At 32.8% G+C, this 12491-nt stretch overlaps 1 protein-coding gene across 4 annotated transcripts in view; it reads left to right on the top strand.

The window, feature by feature from the left end:
• Positions 1 to 3804: 3804 nt before the first annotated feature.
• The window catches only part of LOC127703822 (protein spinster homolog 1-like), a 39597-nt gene continuing 30910 nt past the window's right edge, over positions 3805 to 12491 (top strand). For all 4 annotated transcript variants that reach the window (XM_052207898.1, XM_052207897.1, XM_052207899.1 and 1 more), the window contains exons 1-3: positions 3805 to 4162; positions 6983 to 7185; positions 8126 to 8277. In XM_052207898.1, coding sequence (XP_052063858.1) covers positions 3907 to 4162; positions 6983 to 7185; positions 8126 to 8277 — 611 coding nt within the window. In that variant the 5' untranslated portion in view covers positions 3805 to 3906. The remainder of the gene's footprint in view (positions 4163 to 6982; positions 7186 to 8125; positions 8278 to 12491) is intronic.

The raw sequence follows: 12491 nt of genomic DNA, 5'->3' as shown, positions 1-12491 counted from the left end.
TTTTCCAAAGCACGTGTGTCGACTACTCTCTCCAAAAAATATAGTTATAAATGGCATAGTCAATTCTTTTGTTTTTGGTATGTGACCCCTCCCCCGCAAAAAAAAATAAAATAAAAAAATCAGATTTAAAGTTGAAGCAGATGGTGCACAACTTCATGTCCACCCTAAAAAAGAATCAGTGCAAGTTTCTGGGAATTCCGTCAATTTGTTTTCAAGAAGTCGAGGCAATCTGTATTCATAAGCGAATTTAGAGTGTCTAGTTGACAGAGGCCTACAGCGTTTTAGGCGACAAAATAGGACGATATAATAACAAATTAGACAATACAAAAACGTTTGTATTCATAAGAAAAAATAGCACAACTTTGTAACAAATGATTTTTTCTTAAAATCAATATCCGTATTCAACGATGATTTTTAAATTGCGTACTGGATATGAGCTATACTGAATTGGCACAATTATTCCTGCTTCCCTCTGTCTATCTCACACTCGTATAAAAACAACAAATTAACAACTTTATTATATTTTGGCTAATTTACAAAAGGACATGTTATGAAGTGAAAATGTGAGATTTGTTTGAACAAACTGATTTATGTATAAAGTTGAGGTTTCAAACTGTTTCTACTCTAAATACCTGTTTGGAGTTAGTTGAAGAAATGACGTAAAATCATGCATCTTTATAAAACAATTATCTGATCTTTCAATCCAAACAGGCATTTAGGTTCACGGTTGCATTTCTTTTTTTAAAGAAAACAACTTGTTTTGTTTTTTGCATACTAGCATACCATGTCGTGTAGCATCTCAGTATCCCACTATATATGTCATTTGATCATATGTTAGATGGGAAAGCAGTACTGTAATGTTATAGTTTAAACTGCAGTCAGAAAAAAATTTGAATTTATAAAAATGTGCAGTTCAAAAGATATGCAAATTGTGTGGAATTTAATAATGTAGTCTTTATAAAATATCTCTGTAGCTAAATCGCTTTGTGGGAGTTTTAGTTACTGAATTTGCCCCACACCGCCAACCACACTCGACCAAGAAATCAGTTAACTTTGAAAAGATGACACTTGTCACGATAACTCTCGGTAACCGTTTATATTTTTCATATTGCATCATTATGACCCCTACATTAAAGTTGCATGGGAAAGACAAATAATACTAATTAGCACCATTTGAAATTTTGGTGCCTTTATATTTCTTAGAATTATTGTCTGTTTGGTTGCCATGGCGAATTAAGGAATGTTACCGGTAAATAAAACACTTAGACAATTCTAGGCCGGGCAGACTAGAAATTTACAGAAGCTGAAGACTAATAACATAGAAGCTATGCATTTTCAATATCCAAAAGTTAAAGGTCTAAGGTACATGGTGTATTTGTACTTCTGACGTAGATTGTTATAGTAAATTTTACTGATGATAATGTTGAAATATGCCTGCATTTTACTTCGATGTAGTGTCAAAGAAAAAAAAAATCGCGCGAAAAAGAAGTGAACTTACATTTTAAACAATTATATCAGCAAAGGTTTATTTTCTTAATAAAGTACTCCAACTCTGTTATCACTACCCATTACAAAGGTATTTCACTTGACCTAAAATTTTGATTTTCTAGAAAATAAAATGTGAATTTTGAATGTTATGATATTTTTAAAATATAAAATAATGGAATCTGAATCAAGCGAGATAATATACCCCATGTGTTTTATGTTTTATACACATATAAGAACCAAGTATTGGACTTAAAATCAAACTTAATATCATTTTTATATACATATGCACATTCATGGCGCTACAATCTGTCGATACCTGTATCTTGGCATTGCACAAGGTCATGTTTTTCTCCGACTGTTTATGTTTCTCGTTTCTCAGTTTTATATAGATTAGACCGTTGGTTTTTCCGTTTGAATGGTTTTACACTAGTAATTTTTTGGGGCCCTTTATATATAGCTTGCTGTTCGGTGTGAGCCAATGCTCCGTGTTGAAGGCCGTACCTTGACCTATAATGGTTTACTTTTATAAATTGTAATTTGGATGGAGAGTTGTCTCATTGGCACTCATACCACATCTTCCTATATCTACTTACACTAAATCCATTGGATGTTGGATTTGCACTGATTGATAATTTAGTATTTGATGCAAGATTTTTTTTATTAGTTGCTATTGGCTTTGAACTAGCTGTCAGTAACTGCGAGTAATCTCTCAGATCTGTACTTAGTGTTTTTTTGTTGTTGGGATGTATAAGTACCCGTCCACGTCCACATTGTGTTTTTGTTAGATGTATTTCTATTTGTATCAATCTGATGAACCTTTTCAACTGATTTTTATAGTTTGTTCTTATGTTGTACTGTTGCACCACTGTCCCAGGTTAGGGGAGGGTTAGCTCCTTCAAACTAGTTTAACCCCGCCACATTAATTCTGTATGTGCCTGTCCCAAGTCAGGAGCCTGTAATTCAGTGGTTGTCGTTTAATTGTTGATGTGTTACATTTTGTTTTTCTTTCATTATTTTGTACATAAATTAGGCCGTTAGTGTTCTCGTTTGAATTGTTTTACATTTGTCATTTCGGGCCTTTTATAGCTAAATATGCGGTATGGGCTTTGTTCATAGTTGAAGGCCGTACGATGACCTATAGTTGTCAATTTCTGTGACATTTGGTCTCTTGTGGAGAGTTGTCTCATTGGCAATCATACCACATCTTCTTTTTATATCAAACACGATTTACCCAACTTTCTCTTCACAGAAAGGATGTTACCTAGTCCAAAAAAATTTTGTTTACCTCAAAATACTGTTGCTGGGGCAGAGATGCAAATGGACAGACCAATATCTTATCTTTAAGCGGATTTCTTCAAAGGAATTTATCGAAATGCACCTTCAAGATCCAAAAGCATTCGCACATGCCAAAAAAATCATGAATGTTGTTTTGTGACTATTTGTCCCTAATTAAAAATTAAATTGAGAATAGAAATGGGGAATGCGTCAAAGCAGGAACATATATAGATATACTGTTCCCAGGTCAAAGAGACAACAACCCGACCAAAAAGCCCAAGGCCACCAATGGGTCTTCAACACAGCCGAGAAAATCCGGATGCAATGCATTACATCTTTTAGCTCCATAATGTAACTTGATAAGCACATTTTTAAACAGAAATGCAATTCAGTTGCGAGACTAAATTTAAAGTGAAGAACGCAAGATGGTTTTATTTTATTATTTCGACCACAGGCACTTGTCCCTGAAAATAAAATCCTACAAAACCTTTTTTTTACATAAAGGTATAAAGGATTTTTTTTTTCAGAGACAAGTTGCCTGTGATTTCGACTATTTTCACAAGTTCGGAATATGTTTCGATTGGTTAAATTGTTTAAACTTGAGTTTAATTAGGGAGGTAACTGAGAACCTGTATATTCTATATAGGAATGTTTAGTATTTCTCTTTTTTTGTATTATAACAGGGAAAAGAAAAGTATGCATGCAGTGACCCCACTTTTTCTTTTAGTTTCTCCGAGGCCTATTGTAAAAGCAATTCTGTCATTTATAGTTTTCTTTCTATTCACATACAAATGCCCACCCCCTCTAAATTTTTACAAAGTGGGTAAATTTTTCACAATTTGTAGGTTAAAGAGGTGACCTATTTTTTTGTATAAACCAGATTAAAATCTGCCCATACTAATACTAGACACCAAATTGAAAATTTTAAGTAATCAGTTGATATCAATTATCATTCTCAAGTGCCAATCTCAAGTGGTCAACATTTAATTGTGATCCGTATTTCAGGATACTACCGTCATTTGTTTTTACTGCTACATAGGATCTACCTACTTCCTGGTCATTCACGCAAAAAAAATCAGTTGACTTCTTTTGAACTGTCACAAACCAATGAATCACCAAACTTTTGTAAACATTAATAGATAAATGAGTTTAGTAATTACACCAATTGACGATACATTTCAGCTCGATGCTATGCCTGTTGATGTTTCAGATACAGAGCCGATAGTCCAGAACAACACGATAAACGAAGATGACAGGATCCCAAACGTGACAACCACACCAGAACCGACCATCCAGTCGGGGACAACATCTGACATAAGTAAAGGACGAGCTTTTGTCACAGTGGCAATACTTCTCACCATTAATTTGTTGAATTATATGGACAGATATACTGTTGCAGGTAAATGAAGATTCAAGAAGGTGTTTTATTAAACAGGTTGGGACCAAACCCCCTATATGCCATAATATGGTCACAATACACCTTATCGCTATTCCCACTTGACTCTGTCCCGCTCGAACTTTTGAAGTCATACAACAATCACTTTTCCATTGTGGTGTCAGATGTTTTCTATTATGACGTCAAAATTGTACAGGAACTTGTGTGATGTCCAGTAATGGCAGAAAATAGCGATAAGGTGTACATGTATACCTGCATAGAGTGATTACCTATCTACTGTTCTACAGAGGGATATATTTGTTTTAGACTTGATTTAAAGCAGGAAGATGTCAAAAGTGCATTTTCCAGTTATATTGGCTATAATCTATAGCATTATACTAGGCATTAATTATTGCACTTCATTAAAAATTGGGATGCCCAGTTTTCTGCCAAAGTGACAGAGCTTGCAATCTATTGTGTACCTATATAAACACCTGATCAACAAGGCAGTGTCTGCATGAGTGCAAGTAGCCAATTTGGCCTTTGTAGGCTATGCGTACCTGCATCTGGTTTATGAAAAAATATCATCGGATCGGGAATGAAACGTGAAATATACATAGAAATTATCTGTAATTTGCGGATTTTGTGAATTCAGTGAAGTGAATTGCAACTAATTTTTTTTAATTTATATAATTTATTAGTTAAAATATATATATGATAAACATTGCAAATTAGACAATGTTAGAAGCCCATTAAAGGAATAAAACTACAGTCCCTGTAAAAGAAAACATGATAAAAATTAGAAATTAAATGTAAATGCACATTTAAAGAATAAAATTATACTGAATTTGAAAAAAGCTATGTGAAAACTCGTGTGAAAATAATTTTCTAGTAAAATGCCAAACAGAAACCAAAATCTACTTTTCTCTAAAGCCACAATTGATTCGGAGTTTCTTTAATACAATTGTATGTAGTTATTTGATTGGTACTTTTGAACATATGTTTTCCCCACACATATGTCACATTCTTCCATTTTAAGACTTCATTAACTGAGAAAAGCTGTTCACTTGCTATATAAATATTAATAAAACTTCTGAGTTGTACTGATGTACTTTTCAATTTATTCACTAATTGCGATAATTTCACCATATATTTAACGTTTCATTGATCTGATGACATTTTTTTATAAACTGGAAGGGGGTACTCGTAGCCTACATGTAGGAATGCCAATTTGGCTAGTCGTCCCTGATGTAGGGTAGTGCAGACACTGCCGATCAACAACAACAGGGACAGTCGACTTTTAAATTTTAGGTTAAATCTAACTGTAGAAATCTGTTCATTGAGGCATAACTAGACGGAATTTACCTGATCATCACAGCTTTCAATTATGATGAACAATAGATTGTATATTCAGTCAGTTGAGCAGTAAACAAGACGTGCATATTAAATTAAGTACATCAATTCATTCATCCAATGTTGCAGGTTACTATTATAAGTAGAAAATGCACATTTGCCATGTTTTGCTATAAATCCAGTCTAAACAAATATACTCTTCTATAAAGGGATAAAATTATAGGGACAGAATAGTAACCCTTTTGGGAGAGTAAGGGACAAATATTTACGTTATCTTATCTATGTTAGGTCATGTCTTGTTTCAAAAGATTTTAAAATGCAGATGTCATACTGTAAATTCAGAAATTTTTGTGTGCATTTTTTATTGGGATTTCAACATGACAGACTAGAATTTGAGAATAATTATTGCAATTACCATGATTACAAGAAAACCTGCATACAAATATGTGTGACAGATTTAAGATTGTGAGTTCTTATTATTGCAAATACTCACCAAGTTATAATATTCACAATAATAAAAACCGTTCAATAAGTACATGTCAAGAATGAGAGCATATCAACGTGAAACAAGAAGTCTGTATACCACTTAATGGATTGCTTGGAAGCTTGTATTTTATCCTCAACACATAGTTCCCTTTTGCACTAACTTTTGTATTTTTATTTGATTATTATAGGGTTAACCCCGGTTTTTCCTTATCAAACCTCACTTCCCCCAAAATATATATTTTACCATATTAGCAAATAAGGTGTACTACATTTAATACCCAATTATTTTTTGGAAAGATTAGAACTATTGTTCCAAGTTTTTAATAAGGCACCAGCCTCCCTTACAAGAAGTAGAACAGGTTAGCTACTAAATCTACAAAATGTGTACACACTGAAATATAGTTCCCTATGATTCTCATGTCTGTGTACATATGCACATTTAGCTCTTTTTATCTACTGAAAAAGTGCTTATCCTTCTAAAGACATATAGTTAATGCAATTGTCAGCAATAGTGCTATATTAATGTTCTTTTTTGTACACACCATACCTAAATATGATTTGAGTTTATTCAAACTACTTTTCCAATCTTTCCATAAAGGCAACAGTAGTATACCGCTGTTCGAAACTCATAAATCGATAGAGATAAAAACAAATCTGGGTTACAAACTAAAACTCAGGGAAACGCATCAAATATATATACTTATCTTCTACCATGAGTGATTCCAATCACTTTGATTATTTTGAACTGATTGATTTGTTGGATTTGCTTTAAAGGTAGCAAAACAGATTCTAAATGAATAACATTCTCAGAAACAGGGGTATTTATCATGTTTATAAATATGTGACGTCTGCTCAGAGCATGTTAAGTTGGTCCATAGCTGTACCAGTTGAACCTTTAGCAAAATGTATATTCAATTGTTAACAGCTTTTCATTGCAATTTTAACAAGAGAATCGTATAACACAAAATGCCAATATTTTATTCTAGAAAATGAAATACTTTTTAGGTGTGCTTAACCAGATACAGAACTACTACAACTTAGGCAGTGCAAGTGATGGCCTGCTACAAACAGTATTTATTGGAACCTACATGATTTTCTCCCCTATTTTTGGTTACCTTGGTGACAGATATACAAGAAAATACATCATGGCAGGAGGCATATTTTTCTGGTCATGTGTTACTTTAGCAGGATCATTTGTTGACAAGGAGGTAATTAGATATATTATATATGAAGATGCACATATATGCATGATATGTATAGTAACATGTAACTACTTTAATTGAAAATATACAGGCTACCTTTTAGTCCGAAGCACCAAGTACAGACATGCATTATCTAAAAAAATATATCAATAAGTGGAAACAAATTCCAAATTAAATATTTAAGTCTTAATTTAAACAGTTTACATTACAAAAAAGGATAGCAGGGAATAAGGTATGTAACTTATTTTAACAACTGGCACTGCATTAGTGTTTTTTCTTTTCCTGTTTTTAGCTACAGAGAACATTTATAAAACTGGAATTTTTGTTTCAGTGAAATAGATTACTGTCTCATTGCCAAATAAACACAGCATATTTTGGTACATAATGTTTTATGTTATGGAGATAGTCTCATTTTCATTTGTTTGAAGATTTTCAGCTAAGTCATTCTTTAGTTTATAAAAAAAATTGTTTAAAATTCAACAAGTATGAGTGCAGCTACCTCTTTTCTCAACACTTAAGTTGCAGTTTCAAATAGTGGTACCCATTTCCATCATTTTGTCCTACTGAAATAGAACAATTGTCTGACCTTTTTTGTTATGCCTGCAGATATTGATCTGATTACAAGATTGAGCTTCAGGAACCCAACCAAAAATCAGGTGGTTAACTAAGGTGCTCTGGAAGGGTCAGAAGTTCCTGTTCCACTGTTGAAACTGGTCCCAACTTAGTGATTATGAATCATTTAAGCACAATTGTCAGTATGTTGTTGAATAAAAAAAAAAGAAAAGGAAAATGCACAATTGTGAATGTCATCTATAAAACATAAAAACTACTGTTAGTAACAGTTGTGAAGTTAGTTACTGTTGTCAATATATACTGTTAAAATTTTAGACCACAAGCATGATTAACAGATTGATTTTCAGTTTATATTTGTAATAATTTTTTCTAGCATAAGTTATGGTTCTTTGTTTTACGAGCTGCAGTTGGAGTTGGAGAAGCTAGCTACTCAACCATTGCCCCTACATTGATAGCTGATTTATTTGTGGGAGATCTTAGAACCAGAATGTTAATGATATTTTATTTTGCCATACCTGTTGGCAGGTTTGTACTGATTAAAGATATAGCTATAGAAACTTCGTTTTTACTCCATCTTTTTCAGGAAATATTCTGTTTTCACCTCTTTTCACCTAAAATGAATTTAAAGGCCTACAGAACAGGAAATACACTGTCTTGGATACCTTAAATTCAGAAATTTTTGCAATGTTTTTACTAAATTGCAAAAAATTTGAATGGGATAGGTTTCACAAAATATAAAAAGTCCCATTTTAAATTTTATCAGCATTATTTGAATGCATCATTTTCTGAAATTGCTGTGATAACTATCAGATTTGAGTTCATTGCTTAAGGAATTTCGCTTGTCTTGTTTTTGACTTTTTGTCAGATTTTCGGAAGACTTTGGTTTTGTCCATGTGGTGCCAATAACAAATTTTGCCCGCTAACCCCTACTTTTCTTTTCATAATTTTATTACATATAGATTAAAAATCCATTTTTGAAAATTGTATAAAATCCTTATTTTTTCATAGCTTTTGAAAGAAAAGAAGGTACTTATGTTAAATGTATGAAAAATCTAGAGAGAATCATTTCCCGTCAAAGTTTTAATTGCTTATATCTCAAAAACAAGGACACTGACCCTTCATTTTTTTCTGATTTTTAAGTTCCGTTATTTATATACTATTAATTGGTAACAGCCTTTTAAAAAGCTTATTATTATGAAGCAGAGGAGTAAACATCCTTTAACATGTTTAACAGTAAAAATAGATGCACACAAAAATTTCTTAATTTACACCATAGATTTTTATTTGTACACAAATCAGGATAGTTTCTATTCAAGCCTTTTAAAATAGATTATATATCTGTAAACTGTGTATGGTTATTCTCTGTTTCCAGATATAAATAAGTGACATGATACAAGAAGTATCTTTATGCAAAAGATTGAAATTTATTTTTACGAATTGAGAAAAAAACAACTAAACTGGTTAAAAGTTCAAAATACATTCCAGAACTTGCTTAGATACTAGGTTTAGAAAAAAAAAAAACATTTACAATCACATCCTCTGATTGACATTTTTTATACGACCGCAAAAATTTTTTGCAGTCGTTTATTGGTATGACGTTGGCGTCGTCGTCGTCCAGCGTCACATTGGTTTTCGCACTCTAACTTTAGTTTAAGTGAATGGATCTCTCTGAAATTTTACCATTATGTTCAATACCACAAAAGGAAGGTTGGGATTGATTTTGGGGGTTATGGTACCAACAGTTAAGGAATTAGGGGCCAAAAAGGGGCCAAAAATAAGCATTTTTGTAACTTCCAGACATAACTTGTGTGTTAATGTATGGATCTCTCTGACATTGTACCACAAGGTTCCATATCACACAGGGAATGCTGGGATTGATTTTGGGGGTAATTGCCTCAAAATATTAGGAAAAAGGGGCAAAAAACAAGCATTTTTCTAGTTTCATGACAAAAACTTGTGTGTAAGTGTATTTATCTTTCTGAAATTGTACTACAAGGTTCCATATCACAAAGGGAAAGCTGGAATTGAGTTTGGGGGTAATTGCCCAAAACGTTTAGGAATAAGGGGCCAAAAAGGGGTAAAAAATAAGCATTTTTCTAGTTTCCAACCAATAACTTGTGTTCAAGCGTATGGATCTCTCTGAAATTGTACCACCAGGTTCCATATCACACAGGGAATGCTGGGATTGATTTTGGGGGTAATTGCCTCAAAAAATTAGGAATTAGGGGCCAAAAAAGGGGCAAAAAACAAGCATTTTTCTAGTTTCATGATAATAACTTGTGTGTAAGTGTATGGATCTTTCTGAAATTGTACTACAAGGTTCCATATCACAAAGGGAAAGCTGGTTGGGGGTAATTGCCCAAAACGTTTAGGAATAAGGGGCCAAAAAGGGGCCAAAAATAAGCATTTTTCTAGTATCCAGACAATAACTTGTGTTCAAGTGTATGGATCTCTCTGAAATTGTACTGCAAGGTACCATACCACAAAGGGAAGGCTGGGATTGAGTTTGGGGGTGATGAATCATAAGGGGGTTCAAAAAATTTGGGGGGGGGGAATTTTTTTTTTTTTCCTTATTTTTCTTTTTTTCCTTTTTTTTTTCTTTTAAAATTTTCCATTTTAAGTTGGTTATTTTCTGTTTTATATTTAAAAGCAAATAACAATGATATGGTAGGAGATACACACCAAACAGGATGTGTAAATTATTATATAATAAGTATTGTGCAATAGCAAGAAATTTTCAATTGCACAGTATTGCACAATAGCAAGAATTCTTCAATTGCACAGTATTGGGCAATAGCAAGAAATCTTCAATTGCACAGTATTGTGCAATAGCAAGAAATATCCAATAGCACAATATTGCGCAATAGCAAGAAATTGTCAATTGCACAGTATTGCGCAATAGCAAGAAATATTCAATTGCACTGTATTGTGCAAAAGAAGATACTTCGTATAAATTGCTTATTTCTTGGGGTTTTATTCTTGAATTCTTGGGGTTCTTTAATATGCTGATTCTAACCGTGTATTAAGTTTTTGGATTTTGGGCCCCGTTTTTAAATTGGTCCACATTGAGGTCCAAAGGGTCCAAAATTAAACTTTGTTTGATTTCATCAAAAATTGAATTATTGGGGTTCTTTGATATGCCGAATCTAACCGTGTATTTAGATTCTTAATTTTTGGTTCTGTTTTCAAATTGGTCTTCATTAAGGTCCAAAGGGTCCAAAATTAAACTTAGTTTGATTCTAACAAAAATTGAATTCTTAGGGTTCTTTGATATGCTGAATCTAAACGTGTATTTAGATTTTTGATTATGGGCCCAGTTTTCAAGTTGATCCAAATCGGGGTCCAAAATTAAACTTTGTTTGATTTCAACAAAAATTGAATATATGGGGTTCTTTGATATGATGAATCTAACCATGTATTTAGATTTTTGATATTTGGGCCCCATTATCAACTTTGTCCACATTGAGGTCAAAAGGGTCCAAAATTAAACTTTGTTTGATTTCATCAAAAATTGAATTCTTGGGGTTCTTTGATATGCTGAATCTAACCATGTATTTAGATTTTGGATATTGGACCATAAAAGGTGAATGTCCAATTTAAAATTTTCAAGTTCTTAGACCACATTCATTCTGTGTCAGAAACCTATGCTGTGTCAAATATTTAATCAAAATCCAAATTCAGAGCTGTATCAAGCTTGAATGTTGTGTCCATACTTGCCCCAACTTTTCAGGGTTCGACCTCTGCGGTCGTATCAAGCTGCGCCCTGCGGAGCATTTTATTATATGTTGCTAGTTAAAGCATGGAAATAAAATAGAAACATACACATTTGCTATGTGGCTGTAATGTTAAAAATTTGAAAGATTTGTCAAGCACTTCACAAAAGCCTGTTAAAGTTGATTAATTAATATAAGTCAAGGTATATTGCTTTCACCTTGTACTCTGTCCATCCCTTCAACAAATAAATAAGTTCATCCCACATTTCTCAAGTACATTAATGAACAGAATTACTTCACATTTGGACAACAGCTGGACAGTGATGAGTTGTAATGAGTCCTTTTCATAATCATATATAACCAACACCTACTTCCTGTTTGCTGATGCTTTGAATATTTCAAAATGGGAAAAGAACTCAAGATTTTTTGTCGCACATCTCTCAAGTACTGCAGAACTGAATAACTTCATATTTGGTCAGTAATTTATAAGGTATGATTCTTTTCAGATCTGTTGTACTCAACATTTCACACCCTACTGCTTTTGTGTGGTGACTGTCTTTTTTGTCTCAAATATTAATATTGTCAATTCCAAAAATTGGAAATTTGGAGGGATAAGTTTCCAAAAATAAAACCTTGTTTTTAAAATTTTTATAGCATTATTTGTATGTACCATTTCCTAAGATTACAACACTTAAATCTCGCATTTGTGTCTGTTGTTCAAAGATCGCAGTAATAAATGTACACACAAACTATTCAGAACAACAAAACTACTCAAAAAGTGTAAGAGGAAGACGACAAAGTGGATAAATATGTAATAGAGAATTCTACTTGCTATAAATACACAAGATGATACCAACACATACAGCCTTTGGGTTATCTTTCTTTTTACAGAAATCTCACTTTAAGTAAACCAGTATGAATTTTGACTTCACACTTGAGGTACCTGAATTTAGTATTTCAAGAAGAAAATTCTCATTATATTTATCCTAATGAAGGGAAAGAGAACAGGAAGCATGTTGATCTATA

The sequence above is a fragment of the Mytilus californianus genome, unplaced genomic scaffold, assembly GCF_021869535.1.
Source record: "Mytilus californianus isolate M0D057914Y unplaced genomic scaffold, xbMytCali1.0.p SCAF_51, whole genome shotgun sequence".
Taxonomy (NCBI): domain Eukaryota; kingdom Metazoa; phylum Mollusca; class Bivalvia; order Mytilida; family Mytilidae; genus Mytilus; species Mytilus californianus.
Note: the sequence above shows the minus strand (reverse complement) of the source record. Positions and strands in the feature narration are given on the sequence as shown.